At 49.5% G+C, this 15,645-nt stretch overlaps 1 protein-coding gene across 2 annotated transcripts in view; it reads right to left on the reverse strand.

Annotated features, from left to right (window-relative positions):
* LOC144172732 (cytochrome P450 3A15-like) overlaps positions 1 to 14,450 on the reverse strand; it is a 57,929-nt gene extending 43,479 nt beyond the window's left edge. Inside the window, exons 1-5 of one of the 2 annotated variants that reach the window (XM_077701345.1) lie at positions 14,142 to 14,450; positions 9,712 to 9,808; positions 8,959 to 9,011; positions 8,773 to 8,869; positions 8,270 to 8,296 (exon numbers count right to left, since the gene is read on the reverse strand). In XM_077701345.1, coding sequence (XP_077557471.1) covers positions 8,270 to 8,296; positions 8,773 to 8,869; positions 8,959 to 9,011; positions 9,712 to 9,808; positions 14,142 to 14,206 — 339 coding nt within the window. In that variant the 5' untranslated portion in view covers positions 14,207 to 14,450. The remainder of the gene's footprint in view (positions 1 to 8,269; positions 8,297 to 8,772; positions 8,870 to 8,958; positions 9,012 to 9,711; positions 9,809 to 14,141) is intronic. The other variant, XM_077701346.1, reaches the window with a different exon arrangement.
* Positions 14,451 to 15,645: the final 1,195 nt, after the last annotated feature.

The raw sequence follows: 15,645 nt of genomic DNA on the forward strand, positions 1-15,645 counted from the left end.
TGTTGCGGACCGGGCGGGAAGAATTTTGCCTCGAGGTTCGTTAAAAGTGTGTCGGTTGAGTGATTGTGCAGGAGGGCCCGTAGTTGGTTTGATGACGTTGCCTTCGAAGAGGAGGGGTCCAGGAGGTAACGAAGAATTTTCCAAGTTTTTGACGTGCTCACGTGGTTTCCCATGGCGTCGCAAAGAGAGAGCCAACTCTCACGGCACAGTTCGCGTGCGTATTTGGCCGCCTTTTCATTGAGCTGCGCAATGCGGATGCGGAGTTTTTTATTGTGCCGCTGCTTTTTCCAGCGCTTTTGCAGGCTGCGTCTAGCTTCCCATATGTGTAGAAGGTGCGTGTCTACGCAGGGATTGTCGGTATTTGTCTTTATGTTAGTAGTACAAGCGGCCTGGTCCTGAATAAGTTGGGCTATCCATGCGGAATATTGATCTTCCTCTGCCGGATCTGCGGTGTCCTCTGTGCTGCGCGCTGACCTCAGTTTTCGGAAACCGGACCAATCTGTCAGGGCAGCACGTCCCACTGTGCGGACTAGCTCCGGGCCTGAAATGATTAATTCAATAAGGAAATGATCGCTGCCCAGTGCCTCTTGCTTGTTTCGCCATACGCACGTCACCTGCTGGTTGCTCAGGGCGAGGTCTGGCGTAGTATCGCGAGAGACGCTTGTGCCCGTGCGAGTGGGTATGCTGAGCTCGTTGAGTATCTGCCACGCCTTCTCGTCTACGTACTTGTGAAGGTAGTTGCCCCTTGGATTAGCGTAAGTGTAACCCCAAAGGGGGTGCGCCGCATTGAAGTCTCCACTTACGATGAGTTGGTGCTTCCCAGCTTTCTTTCGCGCCAGTTCCAGCGTGTCATTTAGGGCCTGCGGAGAACATTTGGGCCTGCAATAGACATTAAGGTGGAAGATAGGTAAGGAAGTCTTTGATGCCTTGGCGGGGAGTAGTTCTAGTAGTACGCCTGGGGCTCCTGCTAATGGAAGGGAGTGCTGTATAGCGGTGATAGACCTGGATACCAGCGTGTGTAACACCCGCGTGCCATCCGCATGAAAAGTGATACAGCCGGGGAGCGAAGCGTGGGTGTTGCTTTCTTGCAATGCGACAACGTGTGGAGGTGTTTCTTGTGTTGTAATATACTGGATCAGTTCTGAGTGTTTTTCGCGGAATCCGCGGCAGTTCCACTGCCAAACAATTGTTTCGCCGCGGCTCCGACTATTCTTATTAGGAGGACCCATCTTCTTCCATGGCATCTTTGGGTGGAGGAGGAAGGGAGGTAGTGACGCGAGTGCACTGAGGAATAAATGCTTCCATTTTCGAGAGGCGTTCTTCGAAATTGGTATTCATTTCTTTGAGGGCTTGCATGGTCTGGTTCAGTTAGTCAGTAATAGTTTGTTGCGAGGCGGTCAGCTGCTGTAGCATAGAACGTATTCCCACCACCTCGTCTCGAGTGATAAATGGCGTGGGGTTTGCTGGCATCGCCTGGCCCGAAATTGGTAGGAGGGTTGTGGGAAGAGGGGGGGTTGCATCACTGCCCGGTGGGAGGGAAGTTCGGGGACGCTTGATAGCGGGAGAAAGTTGTTGCGGGGAGGGTGCAGGGGGGTTGGCTGCTGTTTTTGTTAAGGACGCACGCAGTTCTGCAAGTTCCTGTCTGAGAGCCGCGTTCTCAGCTTGTAATTGAGTTATGAGTGCGCCATACTTATTATCAGCTCTGGAGGCCGCTACTCCTGCCCAGCTCACCTTGGGTGCGTCCTCGTGGCGTGGTTCTTTGTGCGCGGAGCTCCTGTTGACTGAGGAGCTGGCCGAGCGTTGGTCTCTGGGTGGCTTGCGTTGCGTCCCTGGGGTCTGATCTCGATTGCGTGCCTGGCTGGGCGCGCGTTCCTTGGTGGTTGACCGTCCGTGTTGTGGCCCTCGACCGTGATCTCGGCTCGGTCTTGAGCTCGAACGGTGAGGTCCCCGGTTGCGTCGCGAGCCAGGAGAGGGGGAGCGCGACCGGCAGGGCCCATCCGATGTGGACTTGTTCGGAGTTTTCTTGGCCTTGTACACGGTGGGCAGGTACCGCTTGGGGCAGTCTTTAGATGCGGTGGTGTGTGGGCCTTTACAAAGCCCACACCGCGGTGTGCAGATGTGCTGAAGCTCGTTGAGGGGGGCACAGCACACGTTGCACTTGGGCGTGGCTGGAGGAGAGGGGCAAACGTCCGCTCGGTGGCCCGTTTGATGACAGAGGGTGCAAAAGGCGACCGTGCGGCGATAAGGGTAGCATCGGAGCAGGGCTTGGTTGACGTAAACGTAGTACGGCACTCGCTTGCCTCGAAATGTTATGACGAAGGCTTTGGACTCTCCGAGGCGACCAGCTGTGAGAACCTCGTATCCGGGAGCAGTAATGGGTGACTTGACGTACTCTTCTGGATGTTCTTGTGCGATGTTGTGAATGACGCCACGGCAGGAATTGTCCGGAGTGATTGGGTAGACTGAGACCTCGTGTCGGTTGCCGAAGACCACAATCTTCTGGAGGCTTTCGAGCGCTCGTGCAGCTGCTGGAGAAGGTGTGCTGACGACTATGACGTTCTGCTCTGCACCAACGTGGAGCTGGAAAGGTGCTGGTGTAGTGGGGAGCCCGATCTCCCGAGCGATTGACGCAGTGAGAGAAATGGGGTCCGCACGGGAAAGCTGGAGGCCGTTTCTTGGGCGGATGCCTATTTTGAAGTCGTCCGATGGTAGAGGTGGTTGCCTTGGTTGACGCGTCGACGGGCGATGGCGGAGCGCTGGTGTCGGTGGCGATTCGGGAGTAGACTTCGACGGGGAAGGAGGACGTCGCTGGAGGGAGCGGCGTACTACCTCAATCCATGGGCTGGATATTTCTTCCTCGGTTGTGGTTGCGGGCGGGGATGTAATATCTATGTCGTTGGCTTCCATCATGTCTTCAGGTCGGTTTGAGGGAGGTGCCAAATTTGCATTTGGATCGTCGGTGGGGGTGCGCGCTGACGCCATGCGCACCGGCAGAGGAGCCGGCGGCGTGGTTGCGTCGCCGGTGATGTTAGGCTTAGCGCGTCTGTCCTCTTGAGATGCTTGTAAAATTACGAATTTTGGACTCACAGGGATGTAGATGGTATCCTCGTCTTCCTGGTGACGTTAGGAAGAATGTCCGGTAGTCAGTTTTAGTCGCCGGGGAGATTTTTCATTGACATTAAACGATTTCAGTGGAGCCGACGTGACGCTCATTCGAACACCCCGAGCGGGCACGTGCACCTCTCCTGTGATAGAGGAAGACGGACATCCAGCTGTGGTCCCTCGTACAGCGGCAAGGTTTAAACACCGTGAGGAGAAAAAGACAAAAAACGCTACTGTTGCGTACAGCTTCGCTACCACCAAGTCTTACGCAATAGTGTGAGCTTCCTTCATTGTTTTCTTTGTTCCGCGGTCGCTGGTCTGGAAGCGCGATCGCGTGGCGTGCGCAGCAAACGTGTAGTATCACATGAGTCGTGATAACGAGTCCAGAGGCGGCTTCTTTGTGCTCTGCCCGCGCAGAGTGGCGCGATGTCCATTCATTGTAGCACCCGTCCGCTCATTTGAACTCCGCCTAATTCGAACAATTTCATGGCACCCTTCGAGTTTTCTAATTAACTTGTTTTAAATGCAGAGCATTTCAGTAACTCACAATGTCACCCGCGTTGTCCCGTCGTAGTCCGCACCGTCGTTGTCCGCACCCCTCCCCCTACACTATATAAAAGAAAATACTATCCGGCGTCAGGTTTCGATCCCTCGACCCTGCGGGCGGAACGCAATGTACATGGTGCTCTACCCACTACGCCACAAAGCCGACACAGAAGGGGAGGCTACGGACGCGCCTTATATCGTTGACTCATTCAAATTACTGCTGACGAGCGCTCTCTCGTCAGCAGTTACCACAAGTGCAACAACATTAACGTAACGCAAACTACTTAACGTCGTGCGCCCCGGAAATGCTCTGCATTTGATCGTGCCCCTCGCGAAGGGGATGTTTATAAAGGAACTCCTACTTCTAGCGGACTCGTGGCGCCCTCTTTCTGCCATTGTAGAGACTATGAGGCGGTCTTCGAAGGGCGCCAAATTTGAATTCTACAAAATCGATTTTTTACTGAATAAGTATCCCCTCCCTCTCTCTATCTCTTCTCCCTTTCCTGCCTGCCTGTTTTCCCCATCCCCCACACCACCATACCAGCAGGCGTTCCGGTGTCCACCACCCTTAGGTGAGACAAACTATAAGCCTGCTGGTGGACTTTGCTTTCTATAGTAACAATAAATTGTTCATTCAAGTGCGTGCGGTTGAATCCGTTCCAGCGTACGTGCATTTCTTGGGTTGTTGTTTTTTTTTTTTGGCCACGTTGATTTTTTTTCTCTATCCACACTATCTCCACACGATATTAGCAGTACCCACGTCTAGCATGTTTGTAGAGTTTCAAGCAACGCCACGAACACAACCCGGAGCACAACATCATGCCTCGGAGAATTTACAGCAAGCTCAAAGCGCAGAAAAAGGTGAGTTACTGCAGTAATAAGGACGTCATTACCCTGAAGTCAACAGCTTTCCTGAAAGCAGAAATTTAGCCATTCATGACACGGGATACGCTGTCAGTGCTGAATATGACAAAAAGCTTAACTCCGCATTCCGAACGTCGGTTTTCGTAATTGTAGCATTATGCAGTTCTAACATGCAAAAAGCTATTCAAAACCTAACGCTACTCAGTGTACAAGTCAATAAAGCTAAAGCGAGTGCGTCGCCTCTTGCAAAAGGCCAGTGAGTGTTACCAGAGAGGGCCTTTGCCTCATTCGGTTGGCTCCTGCGGGATATGTTTGCGTCAATCGTGAATGAACGTTCGTCCAGGAAGTTCAAACTAGGACAGAGGCATCCGCGTGTCATGCTGTATTCGGTACAGCCAGCGCTGCCTGTATAAACATTGCCTAACGCGTCGCCCGCTTTCCAATGGGAGCAATAGGGACGATTACTTCAGGCACTCATCTGCTATGTGGTGCACGCCGGCGGACGTCCCGCCTTATACGTCGCTGCTCGCGAGTCGCGAACGCTGCACCCACTTCTACAACGTGTGTCTATCAGCTTGCCTGTTGGGTTTTAAGAGCCGTTTTACTTGCTCACATCTTAGCCGTGACGGGGCGCTAGTTCTGGGGCGCACTGGGGATCTCGTTCAACGAGTCGCTCGCTTCATACCTGCTGCATTTTTCGCAAGATGACTGACGTAGGCGGAACTGAAATAGTGTAAGAACGTATTAATCACCAGATAGACAAATAACAAACATAAAAACTGTATTTTCGGATGGTACAACCACTGGTTATGCTGATATATTTCTGCCTGGAGGATTTAGGGAAGAAAAAATTGCGTGTACATTTTCTTCAAGCGCTCACTGCTACCATTACATTCCAAAAAAAAAAAAATAGCACGTGCTTGTAAATTTCAAGAGATTATGGAAAACAAAAGGATAAGCAGTTGAGCGTCCAGCCACGCGGTAAAGGTGCTTTTACAGTACACTCCTCAATTTTAAAACTCTGTACTGATGCGGAGTCGAACATCGTGGACAAAACAAGGCCAGAACGCAGAGGGGATAGGGGGGATGCCCCACTCAGAAAATTTCGGTGCCCGTTATCCCAGTATGTAAGGGCGGAAAGCCCGCATCAGTCTGCGGGACCACAAGGGGTTTTGCGTTCGCCGTGGCGCAGGCGGTTTTATCAGCGTCAGACCAAGACGCTGTCAAGGCATAGTGATAAACGATGATGATGATGATTCCTATTGGTTTCCCCTTTGAAGCGGGGTGATGACATGTCATCTTACCAAAAAGAACTAATATAACCATGTTTTACACTCTTGGTTTAATACTAGCGCTGCTTATAGCAGGCCCTAAGGCTTATTAGGCCCGAAATACTTTCTTTTCCCTGTTACAGGTGGTAACTGTCCTAGGCAATATTCCCCTCTCTGCTTTTCATCCACCAGCATTCTAATCTTCTTTTCGTCCCCTCGACAGCCTTGAAGTTAACTTCCTCACTGATACCCTTAAATCCTAGGGCTTCTGAAAGCCCAATATTCTCATGTAGATTTGGATGGATACCCTCACATTCTAACACTATGTGCCGCATAGTTTCTGTTTCTTTTCCGCAGACCACACATACCCCATCATTTTGTGAATACTTCCCCACAAAACTCTTAGTTCGCAGGCACCCTGCTCTAGCCTCAAAAAGCAAAGCACTACCCTGGGAATTATCGTAGAAATTTTCCTTTCTGATGTTCATCTTCTCAGCACTGTACATCTCTAACGACGTTTTAGCTTCCATTTTTTCCCTCCATTTATTCGTTTCAATCTGCCTTGCCTCTTTTTTGGTTACTTTGGCTGTTTTGGATTCCCCACTGTTCTTTCCGTATTTCATCGTTAGCCGTCTAGTCTTCCTTAACCACTGCGTGTCCACGCTTTTCAAGTATAGGTACCTAAAAACCTTAGCTGCCCACCTTCGTTGATCCATTGCCCTCAACCTCATCTCAAAGCATATTTTACTTTGAGCTTCTCTAACTTCAAACGACGCCCAGCCCATATCTCCCTGAACTGCTTCGTTAGTTGTTTTTCCATGCGCGCCTAAGGCCAAACGTCCTACCGTTCTCTGGCAGAAGGCGTAGGAGCGCCGCCTGGGGAACGCTAGACGAAATTTCAACTATTTTGCATAGTTTCCGAGAAGCGGCGCTGGCTGGCGGACATGAAAGCACGCATGAAGGCTACGGAGCGGGAAAGGGTAGGAGAGCAGCAGGAGAGTGGCTGTTTGGCCATTTTTCGCTCACGCGTTAGGCAATGTTTATACAGGCGCCGTTGGTACAGCAAATGGACATGCGCCCAACGGCAGCATCCACTGATCAGCGGTATAGCTGTGGTCAGAAGGGGTTCTCTTGCGTATGCGTATACACACAAATCTGGTCGTATATGCTTCATCGAGGCGGAAGATCGAGATGGAGAAGAAAATGCAGATTCGCGGTTATTGGTAACGTTATTGAGTATTTAGTGATGGACAACCTTTGTACAAGGGGGCAGCCTTTTCATCATCAAACGAGCCGTTGCTTCTGTTTGCTAGGGATCTACTTGACGCCTGACTATGAATAAGACATTTCTGCCACGACTGCCGAGTTGTCCCCAAAAGCCAGCAGTGTGTCGCTGCCTCCTTTCCAGATATGCCAGCGTGTTGTCTCAAGATTCCCTGAAAATGACTTCAGTGGCCTCCCATAAGCGCAGTGATTAGTCGGGCTTGTGATGTAATAACATCATTATTATCCTTGTCACCATCATCATCAGCTGCAGCAGTAGCAGCCTATTTTATGTCCATTACACCATCAAGAAACAACTTCTTTCTTCTTCAGGGACATTGTCCCTTCAGAAGAAAGTGTATATGAGAGCTTCGTCTTACCGCATCTCACCTACGAGGCAGAAACTTTGGAGTTTCACTAAAAGGGTTCAGCTTAAATTGAGGACGAGTCGGAGAGCAATAGAACGGACGATGATAGGTGTGACATTAAAGGACAAGAAGAAAGCGGGGTGGGTCATGGAACAAACGCATGTTAAGGGCATATTAGTAGAAATTAAGGAAAAGGAGAGATGGGTGTGCGCAGGGCATGTGATGCGAAGGCAAGATAACCGTTGGTCATTACGGGTAACAGAGTGTATCCCTAGAGAAGGCAAGCGTGGCAGGGGGTGGCAGAACGTTATGTGGGCAGATGAGATTAAGAAGCTTGCGGGGATAAATTGGCCGCAGTTAGCACAGGACCTGGATAATTTGAGATCTATGACAGAGGTCATTGCCCTGCAGTTGGTGTGGACAGGCTGATGGTGATAATGATGATGATGGCAGCATGAAGTGCTCTCCCACTGACTTCCAACTGCTCCTATGCTGCGCTGCCCGAGTTTATTTTTTGCTACCAAATCTCCAATTTCATCCCTCCATGGAGTCACTGGTATTCAACATCTAGTCCCGTGTCTCGGTAGCCACTCCACTACTCTGGTGGCCCACTGGTGGTCACTTCTCCGCATTACACATCTAGCCAAACTCCACTTCTTTGTCTCCATTAAGACAGGATATCGTCCCCCTAAGCTTGCCATTTAGCTTAAGACACTCGCTTCCTATCATTCTTTTTGATAACGCCTGCCTCGATGACCGCTGATGACTTAAGGCGTGCAAACACGGGGACTTGCTAAGAAACTTCAACTAAAATTAGGTCGGCCCAAACAGTTATGAAGAAATAAAGAGGATGACCTGATGTACCAGTAGTGTGTTCGGCTCCTGAAAGTAGAACATGTTTCCATTTGAGTCTGAGTTCGCAAAGTGGTCAAAAGTCAGCAACAAAGCAGTTGTGTTTGTGGGAAGAAATGATAGCATCGATAGCTTGCATTACAAAGGAGGACTTGTCATGTGTTCGTCTGAAAAACCGGGATTTTCAGCTAATTAGCCCTGAAACAGCCTGAATTAACGTCACACGGCGTTATGCTCAGTTTATTTATATCAGCTTTTTGTCTGATACGATATCACGTGAAGGCAATTGGTGTTGACAGAGTATAGCAAATTAACATAACGTACCAATTTCGGCAAGTTGGTGTAGATTCATCTTGTATTACAACGAAACCACACAAAGGCAAAAGCTCAAAGGCCATGGAACGCGCTTGTGTCCTTTTACGTTGTTATTTGTCCGTGTATGTATGGTTGCACTGCAATACAAGATTAACCTATGGCAGAAATTTACCAGGGAATATGTTACGTACCAGCCTATCTGAGAGGGCTGCGAAGTCTTTTACGAGAATACGCTTTACCAGATCCGGTTCTCCAACCATAAGCGTTGGTTTTCCACCCTCGTAGACGCTGAAAGTAATCACCAGATAAGAATAACGAGTCAATGATATGCCAAAAATGTCCATCTATCGTAAGTGGCTTGTTCTGAATCAACTCACCCAAACACCCTGCCGAGCTTCTTGTAGTGCTTTTGGTCCTCCAAGTGATCCGGCTAGAAAAAAAAAAACGAAATTTCATGTACCGTTCTGACCGAGTGTGGTTGACTTTCCCTGTAAACTCAGCTTTGGCTGTTCTAAATAATCAATCACATTCAGCATGCAAATAATCAGCATGCATTTTGAGGACACTAGACGTATCAACCTCTTTTGAATACTTCGAAACTTCATGGTTGTATGATAGTCCTTCGTTGACATCCCTGTTTCCATTCTCGTTAATGATGAAATAATACACAACTTTTTTGACATTAGTATCTAAACCTGTTAAACTTCTGCCGTGGACCATGATGTATAGATACATTTTCTTATTGTAACTTTCATTTGAAAATAAGGTTAATGGTTAACGGTGAAGGCAGCTGTAGCTGGCGTTTTCCGCTTCTACTTATTTCCATGGCAACGGGGCCAGCGTTCCGAAGGCTCACCGCGCGCTGTCTCCACTTTCGTTCCCTGATCGTCTGCTTCTCGCTCTGTTGAGAGAGCAATGCAAAACTTTTCCCTACATTTTTCACCTATTCCCCAAGCAACAAAAATACCCACGATGCCCGCTGCTCGCTGTCGGGGACTCAGCCGAAAGCAGCTAAATTCTTGCAATTTCCGGTGAGGTTACCGCCTACGCTTGGCAAACCACGCTCAGTGATAGCTATGCACGTTGCTCGACACCCTCCAACCCAGAGGGCTAAACTTGGCGCTGCTCACCTTTGTTAACCGCCGCATGATGGGACCGAAAAACAAGAAAAACGGCTCGTGGGGGACGTTCTGCTTCTTCCAGTAGTTCCTGTTTCTAGCTGCGTACCTGTGACATCAGACCAAGAAGCGACGCCGGAGGACAAGCGCGATCAGAAGCCGCATGTACTCATCTCATGTATAATGTAAAGAGTAAAGTTGCATCTAAAAGGGGCTGCGCGGTCTATGTATGGGGTAGTGGTAACACCCCACGGTTTACGTTCAAGAACTTCAGGTTTAGCCATCTGTCAATCTCCAAAGGGAACGCGCTCGCCTCCGCTGTCCGTGGAGATAAGGCAGGGCTTTGTTACGCTCCGGTTCAAGATAAATGTTCGGTTATCTGAATGTTTGAAGACTGCTCAGTTCGACCTCAAGCATACATTGCACCGTAATCTCCGCGTACGTGTGCCGCATTGTCATGTCTGAGATAAAATCCTGAGATAAAAATCCCGGGCCAGCTCCACTAGCGTGGAACTAGGGAGGGGCGAACCATGCAGTGTATAAGTGTATTCTTGGCGCCTTGGCGTTATTGCCAATGGAGATGAAGCCGTTGGGGCGTAGAGATATACAGCTCTGCAGTAAAAATATCTTGTCTTTGAAGCACGAAGCTCTCTCTAGCGCGAGGCGTAAACGAGTGTCCCGGTGTTTTTTAGTACGCGTTACGAAGCGCTCCAGCTCTAGGCGTAAACCAGTGACCCGGTGTTTTTTAGTACGCGTATAGTGCGAGGCGTAAACGCGTTTCTCCGTGTTTTAGTACTGTGACTACATGAGACGACGATCACGACGACGAAGACGACGACAGGAGAGCAACCCTCCAAACCGACCAAAACCAAAAGCAACCGACTGAAAAAAAACGGCCACAAATTTCTGGTTTCTTGAACCAGTCGCTGGAACATGTTTCAGCTTTAATGGGACTACTAACACACGCTAACTACAACAGCTTCGTGAGAATTCGGGGTTAATGACTCTTTGAAAGGAATCAACCAGAACGCAGAGTTCCGTGACTATGGTGAAACGCTGCTGATAACGAGTATACAACCTAGGGACCTGAAAGCGATTCGCGAGATCCATGCGCAGGATAGAAACACAACAGGTCTCCTATGCTTCTTGTCTTCGCCCCTGCGCCAAGATGGATGAATAAAAGGTGGGATGTGCAGACTTCGTGACGCATGTACAAATGTTTTGCTGAAACCAGGTTTTTTTGCAGTTCATTCTGTGTTTTAAAAAAACGAGTGCCCAGTAAACTCGACCAAAACTCAACCCAGAGCTTCACAGATATAATTACGGTGAAAAATAGTCTGGCGTATCCTGCACCGCGAGGACATTAGTGTGAATGAAACTAGAATATTCGAACCACTCTGAAACAGGCACCCGCTGCGAATCACATTTGCGAGGGCGGTGTGAAGATGCAGTTGTGTTTTTATCTACAGAAGCAAACAAAAGTCATATTCAAGGAGTTTTTATGCGCCCCAGATATATCTGAACTATGAGGAACTCCGTAGTAACGGGACACAAATTGCTTTAGAGCATTTGGGAATCTTTTATGTGCGCCGAAAAGGCACATTGCTGTCCTTGTTTTTGCGCCGACATCATACAAACGGCCTCAGTGCTGGAACGTCTTGGCCATTCAGCCACCGCGCATTCTTGGGCATTTTGACCTCAAATCCCAGATTTATATAAATAAAATTTGTGTTCCTTTATTTTCATTCTTGATCTTAAAGTATAGTTTAAATATGTGGGTTCCTTATACCCTGGTACATTTATTTACACCTTTTTACATTTAAGCACAATTTTTTCATTAAGCCCGTTTGTTTTCGACCTCTATCTAACGAAGGCGCTGCGACGGCTAACTTTGATGTAAGGAACTTTCTGCGCTGAAGAGCCATTACTTTTTTTACTTTTCATGAAAATCGGGCGGAGAAATGCGCTAATTCAGCAAGTTTCGTCCGAACCGCAAACTACCGTGCGTTTCCAAGTGCGAGTATGGTGTCGGTGCTATCTGCGGTGTCGTTCGTCAGTGGTGAATTCGGCAGCCGGAAAACGAAAAGCTTTGTCTTTCCAAGACAAGCTCGCAATTTTAAATGCCGCCTCCGCCGGAGAGAAAAGGAACGTAGCCGCCCGGTACAGTGTACTAGCTGGTACCGTCTAATCAATTTTGACTGCGAAAAAGGCGCATCAAGTTCACGAAAAGGCGCCCTTTCAGCATAAGTTTGGTCCTTGAAACGGGCTAAAGCACCGAAAAGTGTCAAAAGACAAAAGTGCCAGAGTCGCCGAGAAAATCCGAGAAAGCAGATACGAGCAAAAAAGCAGATACCATAGAAAAGCATTGAAGGACTCTGGCGATACTTAAGTTACGTTTGTGAATACGGGGGTAAGTTACATTGCTTTCTTGTAGTGCCGTGTAGTGACTGAGCTCGTGGGAACACAGCAGGCGCAAATCATGTAGTTTTCCCTGCGGAATAAATTCTTGAAGGGTGAGTTTACCATCACTAATGTCTAGCGTTTTGGTTTCGTTTCTGCATCATTCACGCGAGCCTTAAAGGGGCACTGACACAAAATTTTGAAGGCGAGATAACTTCGGAGATAGATTGGTGGGAACACATATACATCATCTGCAAAATATCAACGGCGAATACAGCCTAGAACATATTTAAAATCAATTTTGAAGTGTGCGAAACGCAACCGAGCAGCCAGCAGAGGACCACGCGCAATTGTAAATAAACAACATCCAAATACGTCACGAGTTTGTGTTTGCCGCTTCCGCACTGCCGGCGCTTTTCGCCGGCTCACGGCTCGCCGCTCCAATCGGAGGGCCGGAGGGCGGAGCTTCTGCTCTCGAGAACGAACGACCCGATCGTTGGCGGCGGCGGCGCCGTGAATTCGTCAGCTCATCGGGCAGCTTGTAGCGACCAAAGTTCTACAGCGATTCCAGGCACTCTGTTTCTATTACTTTTGATTTACATTGGACGCGAAAACGCGCCGGAGACACGAAAAGCTCACTGAGCTAGCCGCACGGTCGCTGTGCAGGCGGCGGCCACGGCCGCGAAGTGGCCCAGCCGGCGCAGGTAGCTCGAGTGAAAGCTTGTTACCGCTGCACGAAATTGTCCCCAAGTCCCGACCATGGTGGCTTACATGAAAAAGGAGTTAATGATGCGATGGCGGGTTGCATTAAAAATTGTCATCTGCACCGCTTACGAGAGCGGCACTTGAATATCCGCCGCAGTGCTGAGCCGAACACATCTGTAGGCGGACCTGTAGGCAGACCGGCCGGCTGCTCCCAGCGCGCGTCTTGCCACCCACCGTCTCGAGCGTCGCGCGTCGTTCTTTAGCCGCGGTAGCATTTGCACTCGCAGCGCCTGCGTCACATCCACGGTCGCTTTTAAGAGCGAATGCTCTTTATAAGCGACCCCAAACCATCCACCGCCGGCGGCGGCGGCGGCGGCGGCGTCGGCGGCGTCCGCAGTGCTCCTCTATATTTAAGAAAGAAACAGCATCCGGCGCCAGGTTTCGATCCGAGGACTTTGCGGGCCTCAGCCCGACGCTCTACCGAATAAGCTACGGACGCGACGCTGATATCGGTGTCAGAACGCGCCTTATATCTTTAACGCACTCAAACTACGTCGTCAGCGGCGTGCGTTGGCGACTCAGCGGCGTTATAGCGGCTTGATAACTGCGTGGTGTACACGTGATACTACAAACCCGATGGAAGAGATGGAAGAGAAGGCGGCGAGGCGGTGGGCTGCGGGGGCCGAGAGCAAGCGCCGCAAGCGGGCCGACAACCGTGCATTCGCACTTTCACATTCTCCCCCTCGGGGAAATGCGGGGGAATTTTTTTAATTAAGCGCCTCACGAGATCAGTACGTGGGGGCATTCGCAGAAACTGCCGTCGATGCGGATTCGACAGTGCTACGGTGGCTCTGCTCTGTGATATCCCTCCGACGGTCACGTGGTCAGCTTTGTTCACACAAAATCCACAAAATCCATCGTTTCGCGGCACTCGCTGAAACCGAAACTGCGACTGGCCGCATTGAAAATTCCTCTAATTAAACAACCGTCGCTCGCTGAAGCAAATGAGGTTTCTACAGGTTATAAGTAGGTCACTAGTTACTTATCGCAACAAAAAAAACAAGATGCAAAATTTTTGTGTCAGTGCCCCTTTAACTCAAAACCAGCATGTAACGAAAACCTGCATATATAGAAAAATTGCGACTTTTTGTCAACTCCGTTATATCCAGGTTTAACTGTACTAATATGAATGTCAGATTCGTTGGACAGGGTCACCAGCATTTCAAAACATTGTCAAAGACGCTCTTCGACTTCTCCAGTTCTCGCGATCGGGCTTTCAGAATCAACAAAGGAGCACGTAATAAAGCAAGCATGTAAAAAATCAAGCATGAACTCACGCATAGAGCAGGATGCCAGCAGTGATTATTAATATCAGCCAATCCGGAACTCCAAAAGATTCCATATTCGATGTGTTGACGACAAAGCGATCGGTCGAGCCAGTGCTCACAAAAGGCTTTACACCGAACAGTGGGGCTCGGAAACTGAAAACCACGTCGATGAAGTTGAACGCAACCCGCAAGCACTGGCGTTGTTCACTCGTAGCGATTGTCAATCGACTATGAGGGAAAACGAAGTCACAATGAAAGTCCGTCTCACCGCCATCGGATTATCGAGCGCCGCTTACACCCTCTCACAACCGAAGTCAAGCACTTTCTAATCAGCGCGACGGGTGTGAGCTCGGAAAGAGAGCTCTTTAGTTGTGAGACATGTAGTTTCAGGTGGCAGCGAGCCAACAGGTTCTTAGGCGTCTGCGACCTGAATAAAACACTTGAACTTCTCTGCCGCTTTCGCCTCGGGTATCTTTTTGTCCGCCCGAGCCATGCACGCGTCTTGTTCCCAACCCATCTCTGTGCTGCTTAATTGTTACGGGAACAATAATACGGGCATATGAGCAAGAATTCGGGCCGCCCCGTCGATTCGTGGAGACGAAGCGACCGAAGAACAGGGAACGACCGAGTGAACATGGAGACGGGAAGACATCGTCAAGTGTTCTTCTTTCGTTCTTGATACTGTTTCGCTAGTACGCATGTCTTATTATGCTCGTTATCGATTAGCCTCACTTTCCACGTTTACGACGCCAAACCGAGCCCCGAACCGGCTACGGCATTGGCTGCGGTGACTCTGCGCTCTCTCCACTGCCTCTGCCGACGCGCCCATCGTCTGTCTTCTCGACGCTTCCCGTAACCGCTTGCACGCGTTGTAACGCGTTGCACAACATTGTGCACATAACATTGTGCACAACGAAAGCACGTTGTGCACCAGTTGTGGCACGAGTGCGGGACCGGCAAAACAGGACGACATAAGAATGATTGTGACGAAATACCGGTACCCTTAGACAACAAAAACAGCGACAGTGCGCATCTGGCAGACCCTTATGTTGGCAAGGAAGATAAATTATTCTTCAAGATCCACCAATTATTCTCAAAGATCCACACACTCTTAAAGATCCACCAATGAGCCTCCCCTCACTGTTTTGTTTATCGCTGTGGGCTTCCATACTCATAACCTATGCCTGCATACGATCGCCAAATGCGGAAGTTCATTGCATGCAGAGTGTTATATTTGTCCGGTTGCCGTTTTGCCAGAATAAAATGCCCACAGTAACTGACTGCGCCACGAATGTTTTGCGACTGAGTAAGTGATAACGGCCCGGCGCACACTGTTTGCACGCTGAGAGACAACGATAAGGACGCGCCGAGTGTCGTCTCCGTCATTGTGAAAACAAAAATGACCGGGTCAACAAAAACGTCTCTCTCAAAACGCGCTCATCCTTCGAAGCACACGCGCTGAGACTACTACTGCGACAGCTACCCTGTTTCCGCAGCTCGTACGGCGACACCA

The sequence above is a fragment of the Haemaphysalis longicornis genome, unplaced genomic scaffold (genome assembly GCF_048455015.1).
Source record: "Haemaphysalis longicornis isolate Haplotype H1 unplaced genomic scaffold, Haemaphysalis longicornis Haplotype H1 scaffold_256, whole genome shotgun sequence".
NCBI classification, from domain to species: Eukaryota; Metazoa; Arthropoda; class Arachnida; order Ixodida; family Ixodidae; genus Haemaphysalis; species Haemaphysalis longicornis.